The following is a 25959-nucleotide window of genomic DNA, read 5'->3' on the forward strand; positions in this document are numbered from 1 at the left end:
TTCCTACAGTAGCTCTGCGAGGACAGCGCTGTTCAGGGTTGGGTTGTGGGGCTGCACTGGCATGAAGAATCTACTTTCATGGCAAACAAGGCAACTCTATGCATCACCCGTATGCCCCCGTGGTTATTATTGACAACCTTTTCAGCAGTCATATAAGTTGGCTCAGCAAGAATCTTTCGCTGAGTCTTAGTTCCAAAGACTAAGAGGAAGAAGAGCTTCCCATAGCGTGAAACACGTTATTAGAACATATGGGCCAATATCTTACAGCAGATATATTGTCCAATATGTAACAGTATCATTGGTCATTTAGAAACAGTACATATGTCATCCAACACAGATAGCTGACAGGATTATTTTTCAAATGTAACATATGCCAACATATCAGTCACAAACAATCAAAATGTTTGTGTTCATGAGAAAAAATACATCAAATATATAGATCGGTACTGGCCTCAAGAGCTCAATATTTGTCAGGCTATACACCTTATGATTAATAGACTGAAACAATCCAAAAATATTCAAAATTCTGAACTGCAGGAAGAACCAGACCTGGATTCGAAACAGGCCAATGTATCCTCATACAACGGTCCTCATGTGTCTGGTGCTGTCCTATGAAAGTCCAGCAGCACCTGTCACTTCCCGCTCATTTCATGCATAATGTCTTTTCAAAATAAAACTTCTGTCTGAACAGGAAATGACTTGGTTAGGTTTAGGAAAAGATAGTTACTACAGAAATGTCTTTCTTTGGGTTGAAATGACTCTGGATGTGACGTTACTTCACTGAGAAATAAATCAATGTTGAACCTGAGTTTGACGCAGGACTCAAACAGCTTTCACCTGGTGGAAGTCGAGTGTTTCTAGACCCACTCGTGCACCCCAACGTCCTCCCTACGCACAGTTTGACACTCTTTATATTTACTTGTTCTCCATTAAGTGGATTACATATAAATTGATTTTGTCAGATATATAACAGTTACAGTGCATTACTCTTTGTAAGTATAGTACATACAGTGTATGAGAACAGCATTAACAGGCTTATACCTGCTAAGACCCACTCAATGAAACTTAACACTTCCTACACAGATGTTTCACAATAAAAGCCTTTCAGTGACTCAACGGGCATCATCCCACCCTGCTGTGACAATGAAACTGCACATTAATCTGATATAATCACTGATTTCCAGTTTCAGCACACTGCCTTTTTTTCTGGATGAATTTTTTATTCTGGATGAAGTTATTATTACAATATTATTAACGATATACAGTGTATGTATTTGAGATTTCACAGTTTAAGCACCATACGTTTTAACTTTTTACACTTGGTTAACCCAAGATAACAGCATAAACATTTTGTGATGTTCAGAACAAATTGTAATATCTTCATATTGGTCCAAACAATTCATGAGCCACCATGGCCGCTCTGCGTTTGCAGTGCACTTGAGGCTAACAGTCTTTCAAAATGTTCTCAAATCTGCCCCTAATCTCCCAGAACTAAAGAGGAATGTTGCATAGTGCTGCTTTGAATTTCCATCTTGTCTGATATCGAACGCCACCATAGTGTGACTCCTCAGTCCTCAACGCTGCCGCAACGTGTCCTTGCCTCGTGCTGCTGTGTCAGCAGTGGGCTGCAAAGATACCATTGCTGATAACTATCGAAAAGGAGCATGCAGATATGCCCATGCTGCATGCTGACATGTCATACAGTACATTTGGTTCGCTGTACTCCATACAGCACTGCCCATTCTGGATATGCCTGAGATGCAAGGTCTTCCTCTCCAATCCTGAAAGCTACTCAGACAGATAACTGCAGCTGTTGACATTTGATTCATTTTCCCTCCTATTTAACAGTTTGAACAGTAGTCAACAAGCTTGGTGTGTTAATGCCACAGGTGTCAGAACGTTATGTCCGAACCTGTTTCTGTCACTCCAGATTACTACAAACTGTATCTTAATGATCCTTGCGATTACCTCTTGTGAGATCTATTCATTTCCACCAGAAAGCTTGTTGATTTACTGATTTGAGGCATTTAGTGATGATATCTTCTCTAGAACTCCTCTGTTTGTATTTGCTGACAGGTGTTTGTTTTCCCTGTTCTGTTTTAAAGGGTCTAATAGGACCATCAGGTGTGTCAGGGCCAGCCGGACCAAAGGGGGAGAGAGTGAGTATCTTTCTGTTTTGTTCTGTTTTTAATTTCAATAAATATAGTTTCTGGAGAATATACATTTTACTTATCTCTCTTCGCTGCAGGGTGAAAAGGCAGATGCAGGATTGCCAGGACCAAGTGGGCCTCAAGGCATCCCTGTAAGTCTTTGATTACATTTCAAATATCCATCACAACAGGCAGCATCTCTTAGCTCACTGAAAGCAGCACGCTTGTAACAAAGGGAACAATTTTACAAGAACTGCGTTTTGCACATAGAGGAAGTTTGCCATCAAGGCTTTCTGTCAGAACTCTCCGTTCTTGGTGAGGTTTAGGAACATACCATGGCTTGGGATAAAATAAAACCTTTCTGGCATGAAGCCCAAAAGGCAAACTTCTCCCATGTGCCTATGTTTTCAGTCCAAATGCCTGAAATCCATCAGAGGTGGTTTACAAAGACCTCTCACCCAGAGGAAAACCTCATGATAACTTTCATTTATGTGGCCAGTACAAAGATAACTACAGGATGTATTTAGTGCCATGGTGGAGGTAGAACTGATCAGAGATGTGTTGTTTCGTCGAGGGGATTTAATTACCACTTATCAATCCGGGTATACCAGGCCATCGCGTCCATTGGATAGCTTCAGCATAAAGACCATAGCTAACCGCAGCGGAGCCGAACTCACCTTCTTCAGCGATGTCATCTTCTGAAGATGACTCTAAGATGGCAAATAAGCATATTTCCCAAAAATGTACTAAATATGCACATTTCCCAAAGTGAGACAAACATGCACAGCAAAGAGTTTTTTTTGTCATTTCTTTTTGCAGGGTTTAGTTGGACCACAAGGACTCAAAGGGAACCGGGTAAGATGCCGCCTATATTATTTGCCAGTTATAAAGATAGCAGAACCAAGGACATGATTCTGTCCAATAGACCCACATTAGATTTCATTTAACCAGGTCACTTCTATGCTCATGCTCATTACATTCAGCAACTGGATTGAACTCTTCATGAGTCATAATAAAACAGACTGCTATTTGCATCCAAAAATCCATGATGTTACCTCTGCCATTATTGTTGCAACTGCCTCGTTGGGCCATAATGGGTCACCTGAGCAGAACTGTGACGACTTCAAAGACGCTCTCAAGCAGGAGAAGATAATTAAAGAGCTGAACATCAAAAACCTGGATTTTCTCTTTGATATCAAGCATGAAAAGAAAGCCAGATGAGTCAGTCCTTTGATCTTTTTTTTAATGTTCCTGAATTATTCACGTCAACATGCCTTTCTTTGGCAAATGTATTTGTTTTGCAGCGGCGTTGTGTTGAGGGTAAGAATAAACTTCCCAAATTAAATTTCATCAATAAAGTTGACAATAGTCCAGACATGATTTTCTTTCATCAAAGAAAAATAAAAGAAGAAGCATCAATGTCGTTGAGTTTACCTTGGAAACAGTTTTATTGTCTTTTGTGTGACATCATGTTGCATATTCAGATGACACTTCAGATTCAAAGATGGATATCATTCTCATTCAACAGCTACAACCAATATTTTTACATCACTTGATCAAATCACTGTGTAAAGCGTGATTTATGTTTGACTCATGCACAAGCGTCTCGAGTGTCTGCACGGCCAAAGTGAAGGTCCCGTGCAGCAGGACTTCTCCTGTCCGTGCACATCCAACATCCACATCCATCCAGAGGAGAGGAGAGGAGAGAATAGAATAGAGAACTCTCAGGAGCTTCAAGAATGTCCGTTTGCTGGCAAGAACCCGAAGAGGGTAAAAAGATCCAAATGCTTCCTCGTCACCATTCCGTGTAACCGAGGCTTATGAGGTGAAAGGTGTCACTCCACAGACTAATATCACCAGCTTCAGCTCTATTTTTAAGTATTCAGTTTTATTTTTTTCATATCATATTTCAGTTCATTGCCTACACAGACACCAACATCTTTGCCCATACCTGGCAATCCATGCTTTAGTCAGAGACGCTGCCCAAAAGTGCTGACCGGATGGATAAATAGTTCACTTTTGATCTTCAGACAGAACCACGGTAGCTCTTCAGCCCTGCTTCCATCTTTTAGTTAATCTAAGCCAATCATGTCCTGACTCCAGCTCTGTACTGTATGATATTGATATCCATCTTCTTAATCTCAGATATAAAGACTATTAATAATTTCCACAGACATTAAACGATTAATTTAATTGGCAGTGAATATGAAAACAGCCCTGCACAATGCGACTGTGTAAAACCAGTAATTCATCTCCAGGTTGCACTGTTTCAGAGGATCTGTTTTAATGCCCACATACCCTTCACTAAGAGAATGTTTCTGTTTCCTTCCCATTAACCTGTGACTCGTTTTAATATTTCCACTCCCATCTTATAAGTCTGCACATTTCATGAGCTCTCTCAGCACATTCAACTGGCCTCTTGTCAAATGTTTTCAATGTCCGGCTAGAGAAAGCAGAAGAACACGCTTCTGTTGAACAGACCTGAATGCAACGGTCCGGTTGAAAGTGCTGACGGCAAAGCTATGGGATGGTGTTGGTGTTTTCACTCTTTGTCCTGTCTTCCTTTGTTTCCGCAGGTCTTCCTATCCCCTTTTCCTTCCCTCCACCTTGCTCTGTGGCCCATGGCTCTTTTTATTGCCGGGGTTGCCCTCTCTCCCTCTCACAAACCTTGGCCTCCTGTTCCTCCTCCTCCTGCATTCTAATGTAGTCCTGGGTTCATTTTCCTCCTCTTACACTTCCTCCTTACTTCTCCTACTCCTACTTACCAATACCCCTTCCTTGCAAGCATGCAGTCCCTCCAACCCATGACCTGTACCCCAAATTTGCAAGCAGTGCTCTCCCATCACCTTTAAAATGCAAGCTACATTTTGAATCTTGCGCACCAAAAAAGGTTTGTGTGTCCTTACAGTGACTGCATGCGCCCATCTCAAGTCTGAATGTAAGCCTCGGCTTCTAGCAACACTCACAACGGGTCTTTGCATTTGAGCCAAAACCATTTGAGACGGAAGCCATACGCCTGAACCTGTATAGATTCATATCGATTCATATCGATTCCAGTTGTGTAGGTGATGCCAGCAGTGGGAGAACACTGCAGTCAGGCTGCATAGTATACTACATATTGACACACATTCACATGTACAAAATATTCTGTTTTTTGCCCATATTCTGATAAACACAAACAATATTCCTTCTAAGTAGTTTACATGGCGAATGGGAATAAACATTCCAGTTTACAATGCGCTGTACACATGTACATAGAATGCTCCTGAAACCGGAATATTATCGGTGCATCCCACATTTATTCTTCGGAAAATGCTACCATCGGAATAAGGCCTAATTCAGAATATCCAAATGGAATATGCTGTTCACATGACCTGCATCAAATTCCTATTTTCATATTCTGAATATTAGTCGAATATGAGTGTCCTTGTACGTCACTGTGTCTTCCCTATTTGCTCTTTGGTGAGCAGGTGTTGGCCCTATGATCCAGCACAGTAACGCTAGTCTGCATACAGTTGAAGGAAGTCTTATCGAGCACCGTAAACGTGAACACTGCACCGAATCAGCATTGCACTCCTTGAACATTGTCTGAATCATTATGGACAGTTAAAAGAAAATAGATTTCACACATTCTTCCTCCTTGTCAAAACTTGGCTCCCACATTACCCACAATGCAACTTGACTGCTGACAGTTTGTTCAGACATTCGAATGTGTTATGCTAGCAGCGGCTAATGGAGCCTCTAGCCTGCAGTAGATATGAGCTGCAGGTCTTTTTAACTCCACTCCTCCAGATTCATTTGTTTTTCATTTTCAAACGTGTAGTATTCAGACCCAACCGGTGCACAGGACAGGCAATGATCGATGTTGCGTTGTGAAACAGAGGCTTCATCGCATCACAATTGTGAACATGACTACAGCCTCAAATGTTGGTCTTACGTAGCATAGCATGATGACTGTTCCAACTGATTTTCTCAACACAACACCCAATGCTCGCTGCAGATTATGTAGCAATGCAAATACACCATCAAACTTCAAGCAACACTTGAGTGTGTGCCCATGCATGGATGGCAAGAGCAGGAACAGACGCCATTGATTTTATTCGACTCAAATTATTGGAAATTGTTCAGTGCAAATGAACATGCACGTTGACATGTGCTGTACTCTTAGCCTGTTATTTATTTCAGGAATCTAAATATATGTGAAAATATGAATTTATTCAGAAAATTGCACCAAAATTGCCAATATTTTAGAGCTCCCCCTGAATCTCTCAGGGTTGTCTGGGGAGCTTGTGTCTCTTTCAGGGGAGATGATCTCCAAGTAACTCTTGTGTATTTCGAATCCTGGCCCCAACAGACGCTGACTCGAAGTGACTTCATGCAGCTTCTTCTGGAGACACAAACGATTTGTATTTCACGTATGAAATAGTAATCCCCAAAACACCTGTAAACAGACTTTAATGTGTACAATCAGTGGCGTTCCCCTTCAATGACAAAATATGTCATTGCCTTTTAAAATGACCAAATCAGCATCATCTTCATCAGGATAACAGCGTGCCTTCCAAACCGTTTACAGATCACTATAAAAATGATTTAATAACAAACAAGGTCAATAAACCAACACTGACTGTTGATAGAAAAGTGGAAAAGCAGTCATTCATGTCAAAACCCATCTATCACTGTTGAATGTCTCTCACCTCAATGCCCAGTGGGACTGTGGTTGACTGTGCTCCAAAAGTTTATATGTAGGCCATCACATTCTTCAACCTCTGACTTTTTTCTCAATTGACGAGATTTTCAGGTTGTTTGTAATGAAGACTCAACTAAACAGTTTCATGGCCAAGAATGAACTTCTTTGAATTCCTCCAGCAGTCACTCCACACGGTCCATTCACCACCATTATTCTTTAGGTTTTACTTTTGGACATGATCCTCTTACTCACTTTCATATCTAATGTTTTGTTCAGTAGATTATCATCAGAGTAACAACACTCTCACTCTGCGTTCTCATTTCTCACTTGCAAGTCTTCCAAAACCTACTTTTACTGTAGCTGCAAAAAGATGTGAAAGCTGCTCACCAACTGCTTTGTGCTTTAACCCCTCTTCCCTAACTTCCTCTACTGACCTTCCTGTTCCGCTAAATGTACATCACAAAATCATATTGTCTTTAGAAAATAGCTAAAGGCACACAACTTGTTTTCTCATTTAGTCTAAATTACATAAATGGAAGAATACCTGATCGATGAAACCTTACAAAAAACAAACATTTGCTTCATGTGTGGCTTAATGAGGGAGGACTAAAGTTTGTCTTTTTGAATACGCTGTTGTTTGCAGGGAGAGAGGGGCAAGAAAGGCAACAGGGCGGCCAAAGGGGATAAGGGAGACCAAGGAGCACCTGGGTTAGATGCCCCCTGTCCGTTGGTATGTCAGTGGTCCGATGTGTAACCAACAGGCAAAAGGAAGTAGCACTAGTTGAGAATATGGCACAATCCCATATGTCCTCAGTTTCACTGAAGGTTTGTATTCAGTACTCTGCTTCCTCTTGCCTCTGGTGTTCAGTGTTTCTAATCAACCTCAGGCAGGCTTTTGTCCAAGTGTCCACTGCAGCCTGTCAGAGGTATGGGGAGATATTTGATTGAATTGATGCCATCCTAAATTTAAGGTTTCAGAGGTTATAGCGTAAGACCACAGACCACAACTCTGCCTGAGGAACCTCTTATTTACAGGAAAGAGGCCGACAGGAACTCGGCAGCCACTGCTGATGAGTACCAATAGATACCAAAGCTCTTTGTCTCGATGTTCAGTCTTCATCCTGCAGCTTTGCATCCCTGAATTGCATGTTGGAAACAATCAAACTAGAGTTCTGCACAAGCCCAAAACCGAGACTGTAATCCTGCCCAAAGCCATGTCTTTAACATCCGGCCCAAATAAATGTCAGAGATACTTCTAGTTTCCAGACCTGTAGCAGATCTGAAACGTTTTAGCTTTTTTCATCCACTAATCACCATCAGCCAGACTAAAGGAACATATTGGTTACACTCTACGCTCTATTCCTTCTACCCATTGGGCTCTTGGAACTTGCAACACATGGCACCTGAACAGACACATCAATCCATCCATTTCCAGCCATGTATCTAAGTCTGTTCGTCAGTGGCAGCAGGTTAAGCAAGGTAGACCAGATATCCTTCTTCCAAGCCATGTCCACCAATCTGTCCCAGGGTCTCCTCCCTGTCCTCTAAAGGGCATCCAGGTGAAACTTAAACTTGACCCCAGCCCATTATTACAGACTATTGTGGTCTGAGACTCTTGGTTGGTAGCAGAACTCTAACCCATTTCCAAAAACAATTTGTCATCACATTCTACATCTGAAAGCTTCATAAACCTTTCAAAGTCATCTCAGTGAGGCCAGTTCCTGTCAGTCTCAGGTTTCCTGCATGTTTAGGAATCCCATCACCCGGAGGACAGAAGTGGAGATCTTCTTGCCGTCAAGTAGCAGAAGACAAACCCTCCTCTGCTACCCACGAGCTGCAAAACTGGTTTTTAAATGGTTGATTTCACAAACAGGGTTTCCGAGGCTTTAAAGGGGAGAAAGGTGAACCAGGCTTGCCAGGCCTGGACGGGCTGGATGCCCCTTGCCCTGTGGTATGGTGCTCTTTTTTCCCTTCACTTACCCCAGCATGCCTCGAGCTATCCCTAACCAAACCCCTGACTATGGCCACTCACATGTTGCACTGTAAATTTAAAAACAAATGCATGTTTGCATCGACATTCATATCTACTTATTGTAGTTGACTCACCTCATAACAAGCCAAAACTTTTCCAACTGACCTCCTGTAGAACTAAAGTAAAGAAGCCTTTCCTTCTGATACCAAATACTCATTTAACTCAACCTTTCCATCACAACTACTTCAGCTTTCTATGTTAACTTGACATGCAGATATATGATTGTGACTAATATCAGCAAACACATAACCAGATATCATCTTTAATCTAAAGCCTTGACATTGTTGTTAAAGTATGCTAGAGCCTTTCTTCGTAATACCTTGTTTCTTACACCATCTCTTGCATGGAGCACCAATTTTCTCCATCTTCAAGGCAGCATAATACCACAGGTGGTGAGAAGCAGTGAGGAACTAGATTCATTGTTCAGAGCAAGTCAGAGTCCTGGTATTAGTGTGAATTATCATCTTTGCAGCACATTTTTTGTTTTGTTTTTATTTCTGGTGTAGACTTTTAGCTGAACAAAGCCAGCCCGCATGTAGAGTAAGACAACTAATTGCCATGGTTCCTACTTTTGTTTCCACTCTTCTTCAGCCTGAATTGGGGATGACTTTATAGCATTCCATTGGGACACTGCTCAGAAGATGATACTAAATGCAAGATCCAGGTATTATCAGACAATGTGAGCGGTAAAGCAGACAAACAGGACAACTTCAACAAACTAAATGTTAGTTCTAACTGGTATTCACACTTCGGGACTTTCGGAGATAACATGCATCTTGTTATGCACAGAATGTCTCCAAACAGCTGAGTTTGCAATATGTAGTCTGGCTTTGCAAAGCTAATTGATTCCAGGTGGTTAGATTTGGTATTGGAAGGTATCTTGATGAATATGGTAATGGGGAAACGGATCGAGAAAATATGTCTCTTTAATATCTGAATTGCAGCTTCACAGGTAAGGCTGTGTTTTACACATCAACATGTCTTTGTAATGTAAGCGATAATCCTCGGCATTATTACTGACCGAAATTAAATCATGTAGCAAAAGATTGGTAGTCTCTATTGCACACAACTGGCAGCCTGTTATTGACTGGACATGTCATTTGAAGGCACCATTCATTTATTTAGAAACTGTAAACTTTCAGGTAGCACAGGAACAACAGTACCATCGCCCTGCTGTGTGCCAATATACTGACAAACCCAACAATGTATAGTATATCTAAATACAGAGACTGCTAATGTGTTTGGTTATGATCTCATTTGTTTTGTTGTATTTATACTCAAATGTGGTCCTCTATGGAGCTGGGAAGTTTGGGGATCCTCTGGTCTGGAAGTCATTTGAACAACTGGAGAGGTTTCTTTTGATGATAACCTTCATGTTCCTTAACATAGATCTGTGAAATCAAGTTTTTATTCTCTAGACCGTTTGTGGTGAAATGGCTCTAAATGTCACATTACACATGACTGAAGAGGCTCGTCAGCAGCTCAAACTACAGCTGTAGCAAATGTATAACGTTTTGTCATTGCAAGTAGGATCCATAATCATCCTAAATTGGCCTGAAAGAAGATTGATTTACACTGATAGATGTGTGATGTGATTGATACACATTGCTACTTTTATCTATTAGCAGAGCATGATACACATTGTTCATTTTGTCAACAAAAACTATCACCAAACACATGTCTTTTTATAACAAAAACAAGAGTAAAACTACCTTAAAAGTAACCAATGAAAATGAAATGAGTCAGCATTTTTGCTTGCGGTTCCCTCATCTCAGAATGAATGTATTATCTGAATGTTATTCGTTAGACGTCAGAAATAAATATGTCTCTTCACAAGCTGAAGAGATTTTAACATTTGGCTTTACGACATAAAATACATGAGAAGAAACGTTTCTCGGGATATTTTCTTATTAAGCGAAATGTAACAACAAACAATATTGTACAATGACAATAAATTACACCTTGAACCTTGTAACCAAAAGTATTTTGCAGCAAAAGAATGTTTAATTCTAGAACTCTGGATGGCCATAATCATGACTATTACCACTTTTCTACCAAATAAAGACAAACAAATGTCTGTATACAACTGTAAGCTGCTTTTGTGTGCGTTGTGGCTTCAGGCGTGATGATATTGTTGATCTGTGCTTCGTACATTATTTTCCACTTGACACATTGTTTGTCTTTGTTCAGGGAGACGATGGCTTGCCCGTACCAGGATGTTGGAATAAAGTAAGTGGCAGAGCTTGACACAGTGTTGTTAATGCTCATCACTGTACGCTAACTTCCCCGTGGACATTGTTTGAACTAACGTGTGATATTTTGCCTTTTGCTTTCTCCTTGCAGTGACGATAACTTTGGAATGGCTTGTGTGATTGTACATAGGATATTTATTTTTTTACATTTTCCCAATTCTGTTATACGTGGGGGGAACAATTCAATCCTAAAAAATATATGGCAGCATTTTTGTACAGATGTTTTATTTTACTACGTATGACAGTGTCTATGTATTGGATATATTTTACATGCATTATTGGATTGGATAAGTAAAACATATGCATGATATTTGTGCATAATGTGAAGTGGATATTGCTTATTAACTTATTGTATTAACTTGTGTTGTAATAGACCATGCTGCACTGAGTTGTGGGGCTGGAAAGATTATGTGTTGGTATTTGGGATCTGAGCTGAACTCTCCTCTTGTGATGAGGTGTTGAATAACTAACATGGACAAGCACTGCATACACACCAGTTTCAATTTGACTAGATGTTGACACAGTTACAGAAAGCTAATAAAAGTGTGCACTCTGAATGTTTGGTCATATGCTCATATTGTAATGATGAACATGCAGAGTTAAAGGATCCAAGTTAGGGCTGGCACCATAATAATAGATGTCTGTCTGGTAATGGTGTTCCTTTAGGAGCCGACAGCTGTGCAGAACATAATAACTGCATTTTGAAGTAATAAAAAATGATGACGCAAACCTGATTATAATGCAATTAAAATGCTGACCAAGTAAAACAGTTTTGTATTATACATGTTGTGTATAATTAACTATAATTTGTACGGTGTCAGAGACAGCTATGTACATCGATTCATTATGCTGTTAGCTAAATAGTTCAAATGAGGTATAAAAATATATATAAAGCTTTGTACTTTTTCTTTCACTTCCAATCAGAATAATAGGTGAGGGAACAAAAACGAAAACACTTTTATATTTCTTTTCTCTTTTCCTGCCTTTTGTAGTTTGTCAGTATTCAACACCATGATTTCAGTGGCATTTTATGAATAAAAAATGTAATGACGTAGATTCAATATTTCACTAAATGAAATTGATTATGTGCATTCAAAGTGTTTCTTGGGCATTTCAATATGTGCCATAGCAAAGGACAAAGTATAGAGCCAGGCAGAATGTATCAGCTTATTGATGATACAGCTATCTGTGTAGGTCAGCTGATTATTAACAAGAGATTGCAGTACATAAACACCAAACTAGGTTTGAGGTCATTTAGAAACGGCTTTACAAACTTAGTGGAACAGGGAGCACCAGTGTTTATTGGTCACCATCAGTACCCTGGTCACCATCATTTATTATTTCATCTACAGCAGCGGTTCCCAAACTGTTTAGGCCGCGCACCCCCTTCTACATCCCGACCGGGTTCGCGCACCCCCCCCCCCCCCCCCCTTAATAAAAAAAAAAAAAAAGAAGCAACAGAGCCTTTTAAGCCTTCATAGCCGCATAAGAATCGGACCAATGAGAGAACAGTTTGCTCGCGCGTGGCATTTGTTTACAAGATTTAGTCCGCTGTTAAATGTTGCAGTGTGAACACAAACCGAACAAAGGAGCAACTGCAACATTGTATCATATTAATCCCTGAATCAGAACAAAGCAAACGAACTGAAGGTGTGAAAACGCCCTGAAACACTGCAACAAAGTTTCAATATCTTTCAGTGACACAAGGCGTCACTTTTAAAGAGCAATACGGATGCGAGCACACACGCACAGGCTCAGAGGCAGATTATCACATTTCATTTACAATTAATGAGCGACTAATGTAGCCAGGATGTCTTCGGACAAAGCATCGATGCGGCGACACAGTGTTGTTGGACACCGGGATCATGTCCAACTTTTTTGCTTCTTTCTACCCAATCATACATTCCACCATCTCTCTGGCAGCTGGCAAGCTCACGTCTTCAGTGATTGTGTGCGGTAGCTCCTTTCTCGCTATTCTGTAACCAGATATGAAGCCCGTAGTGCGTCATTTATAGACCCAACACATGAATGAGACTCCAGTTGTTTTTGGCTGTTTTGTAACTCCTCCAATTTCGATATAAACAATGTAAGGGGCTTTTGACTTGCACTGGCATGCTTGGTGTTCAGGTGGCGACGTAAATAAGAGCTTCAGACTGTTAGCCAGAACCTCACTGCACACCACGCACTGTGGCTTTGGGGAATCTGCGTTGCCAATCCAAGTGAAGCCCAGACACACATACTTTTCATCATATTTCCTCTTTTTTTCCCAGTCTGATGCTCTCTCGTTTCCTCTTTTTTCACCTTGACTCCGCGATGGGCCGATGTGCTCCCGATTTGTCTGTGCTATCCCTTCCTCCTTTCGGTCTCCTCCGTCTCATCTTCCTCTGACTCTGGCTCGATTTCTTCTCCCGGTCTCTCCCCAACGCACCTCTCCGTTCCCCTCACCTCCGATTCCTCTCTCTCTCTCTGTCCCTTTCCTCTTTTACGACTGATAGCTTCAGATGTCCCACCTGACAGTTTTTAAATTAAAATTACATTTTTTTTTATATTTAATATTATTACACCATCAGACCGCCATTACACTTTTCCTCTCGCGCACCCCCTAGAGGCAGCTCGCGCACCCCCAGGGGTGCGCGCACCACACTTTGGGAATCCCTGATCTACAGGATCAGTTTTCAGATTAGTTTGGGATGAGCTTCATGTTGAAAATATAAACATCCATCCATCCATTTCCCTACGCTTATCTGGGGTCGGGTCGCGGTGGCAGCAGGCCAAGCAGGCTGACCCAGACTTCCCTCTCACCGGCAACATGTTCCAGCTCATTCTGGGGGATCCCGAGGCGTTCCCAGGCCAGCTGGGAGATGTAATCCCTCCAGCGTGTTCTGGGTCTTCCCCGGGGTCTCCTACCAGATGGACGTGCCCGGAAAACCTCCAGTGGGAGGCGTCCAGGAGGCATCCTAATTAGATGCTGAACCACCTCAGCTGACTCCTTTCGACGTGAAGGAGTAGCGGCTCGACTCCGAGTTCCCTCCTGATGACCGAGCTCCTGACCCTATCTCTAAGGCTGAGCCCGGTCACCCTACGGAGGAAACTCATTTCGGCCGCTTGTAGCCGCAACCTTGTCCTTCCGGTCACGACCCAGAGTTGGTGACCATAGGTGAGGGTAGGAACGTAGACTAGATCAGATGAGAATATAAACATCCATATATTGGATGTTTTGAAGTTCCAAATATTGATATCTGTTTTGACCTCAAAGATCCAGAATCACTTTTATAGGTTCAGTTTTTGGCAGCAGGGCCTCCAGCTTTAGTAATGATTACATGTTGTGCTCAGCATCTCTCTCCATCATGGGCAGGTTTATTGGTTCTTACATTAAACACAATTATGACATTTTCCACAAATATCCACTGATGATTCTTAACAATAGTAGAAACTTATGCATTTCATGCCAAGATTACCAAGACATGTGCATCGAATAAACATGGTTCCCAGAGGATGGTTCCTCAATGATTTAGGAAGCTTCCTTTACTGCAAACATCAGTTCCAACCTTCAGTCTGTAGACAAAAAACTAAGAAATGGAACTTGCTATGCATGCCATGCTCCTCAGAGGATGAACCTTTTTCATTCTGGGTATTGCATGAACGCCCCTCTACTGCCACCTATAGGACAAAATACATTATAAATGATTCATGAAAAAATGTACATGTTGACTGTTCCATGGAACTACAATTGGCGTCACTAAGGGCTGTTCTTGTTATGTTCCACAAGTAATGCAAAATCTTTATATCAGCATTATATCCACAGCACACCATGACAAGTTCTGTGTCAATCAATCATGAGGTGACAGCCTTAAATCCAGTGTTTGAGATCTCATGTAGAATCAGGTAGCCTAATCCAGACAATCACAATTTGCTCCAAACCCAACACGTGTTTCCTGGAGGAGGGTGTCAATCTCTTCATCATTTCAAGCTTTAAAGTTCCGGCATGAAAAGTAAATGTTTAGTTTTACAGCAGGAAAGCATCCGCTCACTGTTTCAGCTTCTTGCATTCCTTCTGATTTTAAGTTCATTGTAAATAGTTCTGCCAAATTTGATGGGCGGCCACTTCCTGCTTTAAGAATGTCAGGCTCTTGTTCGTTTGTGTTCTAATCTGAAGTACAGTATACAGCCCATATTGTTGGATGGAAAAATCACTGCTGACCCTTAAGGCATGTGCTGTGTGTTCAGCTGTGCTCATTAAGCTAACCTCATTAACGTTACCAAGTGACTCCGAGTTGAAGAGATGATGGACTGACCAGAATGTGCTGCTGCTCTTTGACAAAGCTTTGTTTGCGTTTTGGTCGCCTGGATCTGATGTTGCTATGAGAGATTGTTGTTGCCATCAACAAATGACTCATGATGTCATGTTGATGTACAGTACCTCACATTAACCCACACCTTAGTCACTCGCTGGCCTTCATGTTGCTGTCATACCAATCATAAATACTTATGTCCAGATATGTGCCGAAATGTTTAAAGTGTTGATGATGTTCAATAATTAATTATACATTTCTGAGGATTTTGGTTTTGTTTGAAACATACTCACGTATAGATGTGAGCGATCAATTCTATTCTTTTTCTGTTCAAGATGCAACATTTTAGAAAACAAGTTAAAAACAAACACAAAATCCTTTCAGAAAGGCATCATCTCAGATTGCAGGACTGCTGCTCTGTCATTAGTTTATTTATAGTTCACGTTTTAGGACGAGTTTCAACCGGTGTTGTCTCGAACAAAAGCGCACGGTGTCTTAAACTGCTCCTGTGGTTTAGTCTAAACCAGCTGCTGCGTCCTGTAGAAATCACATGAATGTCAAAAGTTAAATCTATTGCAGACCTGATTTTACTGAGCTTTAATGTCAGTGAGTTTATCTAAGATTAGTTCGAATCAGAGTTTTGAAAAACTAGGTTTAAATTTAAGCAGAGCTCTGTTGCACCTTTCTCTTATTGGAAAGTCCAACTTTAAACCTAAATTAAATAGAGTTTAATTAGTACGGAGATGTCTGCTGACCCAAATTCAAACAAAAACACTTGTGTGCTGACATGACCTATATGAAGGCTATAAAAGAGGGGAACTTTAACTTCCGACTGCTCTTCATTCCTAACAAACGGTACATTGTTTGCTAGCTAGCTACAAAGTCAGTCAGTTGGCCTAATGTCACTCATGATGCCTCGGCAGAGAAACTCTGTTCTCTCCACTTTTTGGTTGAGTTATTGAAGCAATACGGCCAAATAATAGAAGATATTTGTAGTAGTAGAAGTTGTAGTAGAAGTATTATTAGTAGAAGTATTAGTAGCATTAGAATAAGTACTAGTAGTAGCAGTAGTGATATTTGTAGTTGTATTAGAAGTATTATTAGTAGTAGAAGTATTGGTAATTACTGTGGGATAGTAGTGGAAGACGTAGTAATAGCTGTAGTATTGGTCGTAGTATTTAATATAACAGTAGTAGTAGTAGTAGAAATAGTAGTAGTAGTAGTAATAGTAATGGCAGTAGAAGAAGTAGCAGTAGTAGTACTAGTAGCAGTCGTACTAATAGCTGTAGTAGTATGTAGTAGTATGTAGTAGTATGTAGCAGGTTCTCTGCTACCCGGTGGGTCTGGGGAGCACAATGACGCCAGCACACGGTGGAATGACGGGTTCAAATGTTTGTTATTGTCCTACACCCTAACTGGGCTTGGCCGTGTGCTCTCCTGCCTTGCCTCCGAGCACACGCCGCGGGAGTTTTCCGTGCTGTTCGTCTCAGCATAACTCTGTACTCGTCCTGAGCTGCCCTCCCGCCTCCGTCGCTACTGTGGGATTAAATACAGCTGAGAGTGAGACAATCAGGATCAGTTTCAGCTGCGCCTAATTAAGTCCCTTCCCGGCACCGTTCCCCGAACCACTCCCACACTCCACCCCCTCCACAGCTGAGCCACCCACGCCCGCCACCACATAGTATTACTACTTTTAGTAGCATGAATAGCAGTAGTAGTAGCAGTTGTCGTATATGTAATAGTAGTAGTGGTAGTAATAGCAGTAGTGGTAGTAATATTATTGATGGTAGCAGTAATAGCAGTAGCAGGAGTAGTAATAGTAGCAACAGCAAGAGTTATAGTAGAAGTAGTAGTAGTAATACTATATTAGCAGCAGCAGTAGTAGTTGTCGCAGTATTGGTAAGAGCATTCTTTTTTTAAACAAAAAAGCCTAATTTTGAGCTTGTTTAAATACAGTTAATCCATGGGGCTTTTATTTTGAAAGGGTGGGGCTGGGTGGGGGGGAGAGGAGACATAATCATAATGTTTGACACACATAAACAGAGGTTATTAAATGCCTGGCTTCATCACAAGCATTTCAGTTATAATTCACTCTTTTGGGCTTTTATTTTGAAATGGGGGTGTGTGTGTGTGTGTGTGGGGGGGGGGTTCCTCTAAAAGTCTCTAAGACCTGAATGACTGTATGAGAGCGACACAAGGCAAGGCAAGTTTATTTGTATGGCACATCTCAACAACAAGGTAATTCAAAGTGCTTCACATAAAACCATTAAAAGCATCAAAACATAAGGCAAAAGAAAAGGAGATTTAAAAGCAATTAAGAACAGTGTAAGAAATAAAATACAGTAGTAAAATGCAGAAATGCAGGAAATTGATGAATATATTAATTGAATGTGGTTCAATTAAAGGCAGCAGCAAACAGAAAAGTCTTCAATCTTGATTTAAATGAGCTGAGGGTCTCAGCAGACCTGCAGCTTTCTGGGACTTTGTTCCAGATATGTGGAGCAGAAAAACTGAACGCTGCTTCTCCATGTTTAGTTCTGACTCTGGGAACAGAAAGTAGACCGGTCCCAGACGACGGTCCCAGACGACCTAAGGTCGTCTGGGGCCTTCACTTTAAACCTTCACTTTAGTGGGTGCAATGGCATCAATAATATTTTTAACTTTACAATTGAAGCCATCTACAAGCTCATTGACTGAGAGGCAAGAGAGGGCTGGTGTGGAGGAGAACTTCTGAATAAATAGTTCACTGGTGTTTTCAGAGATGTAACGCTTTGTCACAACCTTGGTTTGGACATTTGTGTGAAAGGAGATTGCACTCTCAAAGAAAACACAGAAATGATCAGAGAGTGCAACATCAGTCACAGCAACCTTGGAAATGTTTACACCTTTGGTGATGATTAGGTCCAGAGTGTACCCCCTGTTGTGGGTGGGTCCTGTCACATGCTGAGTCAGATCATAGTTATCAAGGACACCACATAGTTCTATAGACTCTGTCCTGGGGATTATCAACATGGATATTAAAATCACCAACAATAACAACACAGTCAAAATCAATACAGATTACAGACAGCAGTTCAGTAAACTCATCAAAAAAGGTTGCACAGTATTTAGGCGGTCTGTAAATGTTTAGGAATAAAGCTTGAGTGGAATTCAGAGCCACATATTCAAAAGAACTAAAATGACCAAAGGACATCTGCTTGCATTGAAGAGAATCACTCAATAAAATAGCAACTCCACCTCCTTTCTTATGCGCTCTTGTTTCACTCATGAAACTGAAGTTGTGAGGTGTTGATTCAATAAGAACAGCTGCACTGTTATCTTGATTTAACCAAGTTTCAGTTAAAAACAAAATGTCCAGTTTGTGCCTAACAATAAAAGCATTGATTAAAAATGTTTTTCCTGACAGAGACTTGACATTTAATAAAGCTAAGTTTAATGTGGTTAAAGCTTTCTTTGCCCAATTTATTTGGACAGGCTGACGAGGAATGTATGCTAAGTTTGATAAGTTTGCATGTTTACAATTGTTTCTTCGCAGCCTCACCTTTCTTTTTCTATAAACTTGCAGGACAGGAATTGAAACGGCTAGCTGCATACAGGGCCCCGACTTTTCCTGGAGAGTCATTGGTGTCATTAGCCTGTAGCCTGGACCCAGAAGATATCAATTATTTCCTTTATCAGGTAGGGGAAACAGAGGATGGTTGTGGAACCGTCGAGGAGTGGGGAGAGGAGTGTGTTTGGTTCCAGCAATGACCAGCTCTTTCATGTGGTCAGTGAACTCCAGGTGGGTGGAGGATGGGGAGAGTGTGAGAGAGGAAAGGGACCTGGATGGAATTTGGGGGGTGGAAGTAGGTGCTGGGGAGGGAGGTAAAGACTCCTCGTCTAGGAAGGGTAGGGAAAGTGGGAGATCGGAGGCGGTCCCTGATGATGAGGTTGGAGACTCCTCCTTTTGGCTGTCGTTAGGCAGGGGCATCCTTCCCTGTAAGGTCTCCATGGCGATGCTGTGTGGTTATCTCTTGTTTAGACTCCTCTTGTGTCTTGTCCTTGGCAGTAGGGACAGACGGGTGACACAGGGAGAAAAATAGGTTCGAGGTAAACAGTAAACAGACAGAGAGAGAGAGAGAGGAAAGAATTAGTGAGAGGGAGAGAGAGAGAGAGAGAGAGAGAAGAAAGAATTAGAGAGAGAGAGAGAGAGAGAGAGACGAAATAATTAGTTAGAGAGAGAGACTCTTGATATCTCTGGCAAACTTTCTCATTTGGAGACTGTACTATGTTTTATCTTTTACAGCTTACATAACTATTGTCCTGCTCTGTCATGTCTTTCCTCGCCTCTCCCTCTTGTGTCGTGGTGTGTGTAAATGTCACTCGAATCAGGAAACTCATCAGAATACCCATATTTGATTGGCTGAGCTGCAACACGTATATCTCTAAATCATGTGTGTGGGGCTTTTTTTAAATGGGGTGTGTGTGTGTGGGGGTCCTCTAAAAGTCTCCAAGACGTGAATGACTATGAGAGGCACACAGACAGAGAGAGACAGGGAGAGAGAGACTCTGATATCTCTGGCAAACTTTCTCATTTGGAGATTGTACTGTGTTTTATCTTTTACAGCTTACATGACTATTGTCCTGCTCTGCCATGTCTTTCCTCGTCTCTCCCTCGCGGTGTGTGTAAATGTCACTCGAATCAGGAAACTCATCAGAATACTCATATCTGATTGGCTGAGCTGCAACACGTATATCTCTAAATCATGTGTGTGCAGCTTTTATTTTAAAATGGGGTGTGTGTGTGGGGGGAGGGTCCTCTAAAAGTCTCCAAGACCTGAATGACTATGAGAGACAGAGAGAGAGAGAGAGAGAGATAGAGGAGTGCATGTGTGTCTGTGAGTCTGTGTTTATAAGCATCACTAATTGGCTCAATCGCGAACACCTGTGTGCCTGAAGCCATTTCATGGAGATAAAACAGGGAAACACCTCTCAAACAAATCCTCAAAACTCCCATAACCGTACCTCCTATTGCGCCGAGATTAATAATTGAGAGGAAGGCTGACTTGAGAAACAGATCTTGTAAAAATTGTGTCTGTAGTGTAAAAAACGTGGCTTAACTGGCGATCTAGAAATGGGGTACCGTGTTCTGTGGAAGATGTTTTTGAAGCAAAATTTAACATTGGTCTCTATGGAGCAGAAAGTTGGTTTTCCTCTCAATTAACAGCTTCTGTGTCAAATGTGGAAATCTGTGGGATTCCACAGTAATTTTTCTACGACAAGGACAATATTAGCTACTTCTACATCCAGAAAGTATGCATGAAGAGTGAAGATTGTGGACACAGTGGCAAAATACAAATGTTTTTTTCACAAGAATCTCAAGCTGCTCTTCACTCTAGCGGTGACATCACGCACTCTAAACTGCGCAATACACACCCATTATAAAGTCAGAAAAGGGCTGAAAAATCATAAAAGTTAAATTGCTGCAGTTCAAAAAGTTTAAAAGATATCAAAAAGCTGAATGATGTGGCAATAGTTAAGGGTTTTCTCAACATTGTAAAGTTGAAATGGTGTTTGTAGCTGAAAGTATGAGGAAGTTGAAGGATTTGAAAGTTGAAGAAGTTTAAGAGGATTTGAAAATATTCTCCATAGAGATCCCATTGAAAATAAAAAGCTTAATAATTCAAAAAGTTTAAAGGTTAGAAATATGAAAAGTCATAGCACCCCTCTGGTGAAAGAGCTGAACATTTTAATAGTTGAACGGTTTCTGTAGCTTAAAATATGAAGGAGAAGAAGAGGTGGGACGGAAGAAATAGAAGTTGAATAAAGATGCGAAGAACAATAGTTGGAATGCTGAACAGCATTCCAACAATAAAGATTCGAAGAACAATGCTTAACAGCATTCCAACAATAACTTCTCTGACTCACGTATTATTCTCCTGCTCTTCCTTCTCTTTCCTTCTCTCTCCCCCGGTGTGTGTACATATCACTCGAGTCAGGAAACATGTCAGAATACCCATATTTGATTGGCTGAGCTGCATCACGTGATGTGATTTACGCTGCATTGGTTTGTGTGTTTCCTGCACTGCTGAACAAGTGCCGTAAAGGCTGAAAAAGCTGCGCCGGTTACAATAGAAGCGCTCTGTCAAAATAAAATCGATTTTAGGTCCTGGGTCCGGATACAACGGCATCTGGGTCCGGATCCGGGCCGCGGTCCGCCAATTGGCGACCCCTGATATAGAGTATACGGTGGCAAGAACTTTTTAAAATGTGTCTTGAAGCTCAACAGGCAGCCAGTGTAGACACCTGGGATAACACGTCAACACTTTGTATGACATTAGGAAAAGTTCCTCCTCGTTCTATGTGTGTTTTTCTATGAATGTCCAGCAATGCATACAGTCTTTTCAAAATAAACTTACGGCGTCACAGGAAACAACTTTGTTAGGTTTAGACAACAAAACCATTTGGTTCGGTTCAGAAACATATTGTGGTCAGGATTAAAGAACGACTGAAGTTACATGACTACAAAGTAATTACGGAACTAACCTAACCTCCTCCCTACCCGTAATTTGTTACTCTTTATACTTCTGTGTTCGCAATTAAATGGAATAAACTGAATTTATATGCTGAAGCAATAGTGTGCCAGTGGCTCTAGGTGTTTCCACAATGGAGTGTGAGGTTGAAAGACAAATTTGTTTAAAATTGTAAAACAAATTGTAAAAATTGTCTGAAAATGCACTGGACATCAACGACTAACGATAAATACTATTTTATGCACTACCCACTTTAACGTCCCTGATCTCTTTTGCTTGTGTTTCTTTGAAGTGATTAAACTGTATTCCCACGTATGCTTGAAGGGTCAACATCCTTTCCAACTGGCTAAGAAGTAGGGCTGCAAGAGACTGTACCATGACGCCACAGAAAAGGAAACTTGAAGACATTTGGAGCTATCTTTGAGTTTTTACCCAAACCTGGAGTTGGCATTTCAACGTTTCTTTCCAGGAGGCTGGACACAGGGCCAGTATCGGTGGAGGCTCGGTGCCAGTGGTGAGCACATTGACCTCAATAAGACTGGAAAGTAGAGACGTTGCAGTGTCCTTTAGTTAGTTATTGAAGGCTCTCACCCATCACAGCCACAGGGAGATACGGCACCTGCTGATGTGTTTCTTTGACTGCATACACTTTGATAAATTTAACTCCTAGTGAAAGTGAGGCATGGACGCTTTAGCACTCGCTATTCTTTCTGTTTGACGTCACATCAAAACTGTAACTGTGATAAAGAATTCAGAGCAGCTCACAGAGCAGGTAGCTGCCATGTGGTCCCCAGAAAAAACAAAGGGAGACCCTCTTGATGATTCCTTCTCCACATGATCTGACTCTTTGACTTTTCATAAATCCCTTTACATGCAGCTATGGCATTTTGTTTGAAAGATTGTGCTGTACAGGAAACACCAGCATCCCCATCATGCCTGGTCACATATATGGTATTATTTCTTTTCTTTGAGGTGTTAAAACACACCATGATTTATTGCTGTAATTGTAATTATTGTACAATAGAAGACGGAGGATTGTATGTATAAAAGTACTCAGTCTTTGTAAATAGATTGCATTGATGAAACATGATTTCCAGAATAAGTCAGTATTCATATGCTGATTATGTACAGATGATTGATATTTTAGCTATTCTCACATTTGCATGCCCAACATATCCAGTCTCGCATGCAATCAAATATATTGCATGCAAATAGTATTTTTACTTAAAAATATTTCTTTCCAAATTATTCAATCTTTTGTTACTCTGAATATAAATTGATATTTAGTCAAAAAGAAAAATACACCACAGTCGTAATATTTGAACAGCTGCAACTGTACATGCAAATAACCTAAAGAGCACCGTTTGTCAGTGTGTCACACTTTCCTGTTTCATTGAAAATATAATGTACAGAAGCATTCCTTATGCCATTTTGAAAGCTGCCTTGCAAACAGAACTGGGTTTTTTTTATTGTTGTTGTCTTTCCAGTTTTTCAGTTCAGGAGTTTGAAATTGAAAGACATGTAACGCAGTGTCATCATTTCAAAAGCTATTTAGTGAATGGGGGGAGTATTGTTCATTTTTAAATCTTATTTAAAAGGAATTAGACGAAGATATCATTTCAATAGCAACTGTCATGTCAGGCAATGTAGCATTTACCAACTCATTTATTTCAAAGAAATACTCCCTGATTGTTCAGCCCTCTTCTTCTTCATGGTCTTCATCTTTAAACATCATGGAGAGGAAAGTCTGGCTTGTTGTTGGGAACTGTAACATAATTAGGGACCGTATCTTTAACGTTTTATGCCGGAGGTTTCTTTCTGTGGGGTCTCTGTTTTGAACTCCACATCTCTATTTTGCACAAACATGGAAATAACACCGTGTTCTTTGTATACAGAGAGCAAGTTGTTCATTTGCTATATTTACTTGGTTTTCTATGTCATAGAGCCTATGGAGCTGTAACAGGGTGCTCTTTATGTAATACATTGCAAACAAAGCATTTGTGCATGAATTTGGGTTACGGAATACAAGTATGTCATAATGTATGTTTTAATTAACCATTTGCAACATGTTGCAAAAAGGAAAATGTTTCTAGCAGCGCTGAATGATAACTACGGCATGATTTGACTCATTAAGTACACATATACTTCTGGGTTCTGTATCCAACCTCAGCTACATCTTGTTGGTGTGACAGACATGTTATGTCTGTATGAAGTATTTTGTTTTACTTCCCTTGATGAGTCCTTCAGGTATCCCATAATGCACTAGATGAGGTGGAGGCCGTTAGTCTGGTGATCAGACTGCTTTTTGTTTCAATTCATTATTTCAGTCTGATATCAGGCTTATGTTAGCTGATTTATATTACAGTCACTGAAAAGAACTTTCATTTGCTTGTTGATTGGGGTGGCCCCTGTGGACAAAAGCGGTAGTTTTCTCAATGAGCAACAATTCAATTAAATTCAATTCAGTTCAATTTATTTTTGTAAAGCCCAAAATCACAAATCACAAATTTGCCTCAGAGGGCTTTACAATATGTACACATTTGACATCCTCTTGTCCCGGGACCCTCACATCAGAACAAGAAAAACTCCCTCAAAAAACCACTTTAACAGGGAGAAAAGAGGAAGAAACCTGTGGGAGAGCAACAGAGGAGGGATCTCTCTCCCAGGATGGACAGAATTGCAACAGATGTCATGTGTAGAACAGGATAAGTTTCAGTTTAAGGCATTTAGGGCGCTCCTGTAAAAAGGTGAGGTGCTCAGCAAAGTGCTTCACTCTCATTGAAAGGATGAAACAAGCCGTCCCAGGCTGCTAAAACGCACTCCGTCTCATCAGGGCCTGACCAGGGCAAAGCACCAGACCTGTGTGAATCACTGAACCAATCAGAAGTGTGCCCAGTGTTTCAGGGGCCTGGCTAGGCGGCCATTACTTTTGTATATTGGAACACCTCAGAGTGCATTATTGTACGTACCATGGCCTGTATTTGTATCTACACTGTCTTTTATTGAGGTCACACTGTGTTGAATTTGGAACGTGAAGTAGAATTAAGTAGAAGAAGTTGGCCTGATTTATTTTGATCAAAGTAATAATCTTGATATATAATTTGTGTCAGTTTGAAATTCTGTGCTTGTCAGATTTGAATAATATCTCAGAATGGTTGAGAGGGCATTATGTAGAATATGCATGCTATTGTTTTTGTCATCTTGTTTCCTATATTAGTAATGCAACATTAAACTCTGCATTTTACATTTTCATTCGAAAGAAATCTGCCAGCTGAGTGACCTTAGTGCAGATTCCTGTGCGATCACAACATTGAACTGAGCTGTATATCCTCTGTATATGAGATGTTTGTTTTCCAAGATTCAATGTGACTTCCAGCCACAGTTGAGGTATTCACTTCAGTCCACATGCTGAGCTGCTGTTCGTTTAGTGTCAAAACTCAATGTTTATAAGGTAATGATGTTGTTTTTGTTTTCCAAAAGAATTTATTTGTACTTTTTATTATTTTTATCCAAACAATGGCAGCTGTCGTCACTAATTGCCAAACAGATTCACTGTTCAGTACAAGTCCACTTTTTAAGCAATTTGTCACTGACTCAGAATAAAGAACCCTTTTTTTCAATGGAATAAGTTTTTGTTGTTTATATTTTCTTATTCATTTATTTGTATTTAATTTGCCACTCACAGGAGTAACAAACATATATTACAAACACCTTAAAAGCAGGTCCTATTATACTGTAAAAACTACAACAATATACTGTACAACGTTCTGATTACGTGCACATTACAGTAAAGGACTATTGGCTTTGAAGAAAGTAACTAAACAGATCAGCCACGATAGTCTGAAATAAAAATGATGTTACATTGTGGAAAATACTTTTCAAAATAAAAGCAACTGGTAGGCATGGAGCCTGTTTGAACTCATGACAGACTCCCACCACACGATCCATCCTCAATGCATTAATACATGCACATCTGCTTCAATACATTAAGAGGCAGATAAAGGAATGGGTGGCATACTCTTGCAAAGCCTTTT

At 40.7% G+C, this 25959-nt stretch overlaps 1 protein-coding gene across 11 annotated transcripts in view; it reads left to right on the top strand.

Annotated features, from left to right (window-relative positions):
• The window catches only part of col13a1 (collagen, type XIII, alpha 1), a 76441-nt gene extending 50904 nt beyond the window's left edge, over nucleotides 1-25537 (top strand). For 9 of the 11 annotated variants that reach the window (XM_079279880.1, XM_079279881.1, XM_079279886.1 and 6 more), the window contains 6 exons: nucleotides 2106-2159; nucleotides 2249-2302; nucleotides 2970-3005; nucleotides 7481-7567; nucleotides 11060-11098; nucleotides 22250-25537. In XM_079279880.1, coding sequence (XP_079136006.1) covers nucleotides 2106-2159; nucleotides 2249-2302; nucleotides 2970-3005; nucleotides 7481-7567; nucleotides 11060-11098; nucleotides 22250-22282 — 303 coding nt within the window. In that variant the 3' untranslated portion in view covers nucleotides 22283-25537. Of the gene's footprint in view, nucleotides 1-2105; nucleotides 2160-2248; nucleotides 2303-2969; nucleotides 3006-7480; nucleotides 7568-8710; nucleotides 8789-11059; nucleotides 11099-11212; nucleotides 12144-22249 lie in introns of those variants that run through there. The other 2 variants (XM_079279879.1, XM_079279883.1) reach the window with 2 other exon arrangements.
• The last annotated feature ends 422 nt before the right edge of the window (nucleotides 25538-25959 follow it).

Source organism: Melanostigma gelatinosum, assembly GCF_949748355.1.
Source record: "Melanostigma gelatinosum genome assembly, chromosome: 12".
NCBI lineage: Eukaryota > Metazoa > Chordata > Actinopteri > Perciformes > Zoarcidae > Melanostigma > Melanostigma gelatinosum.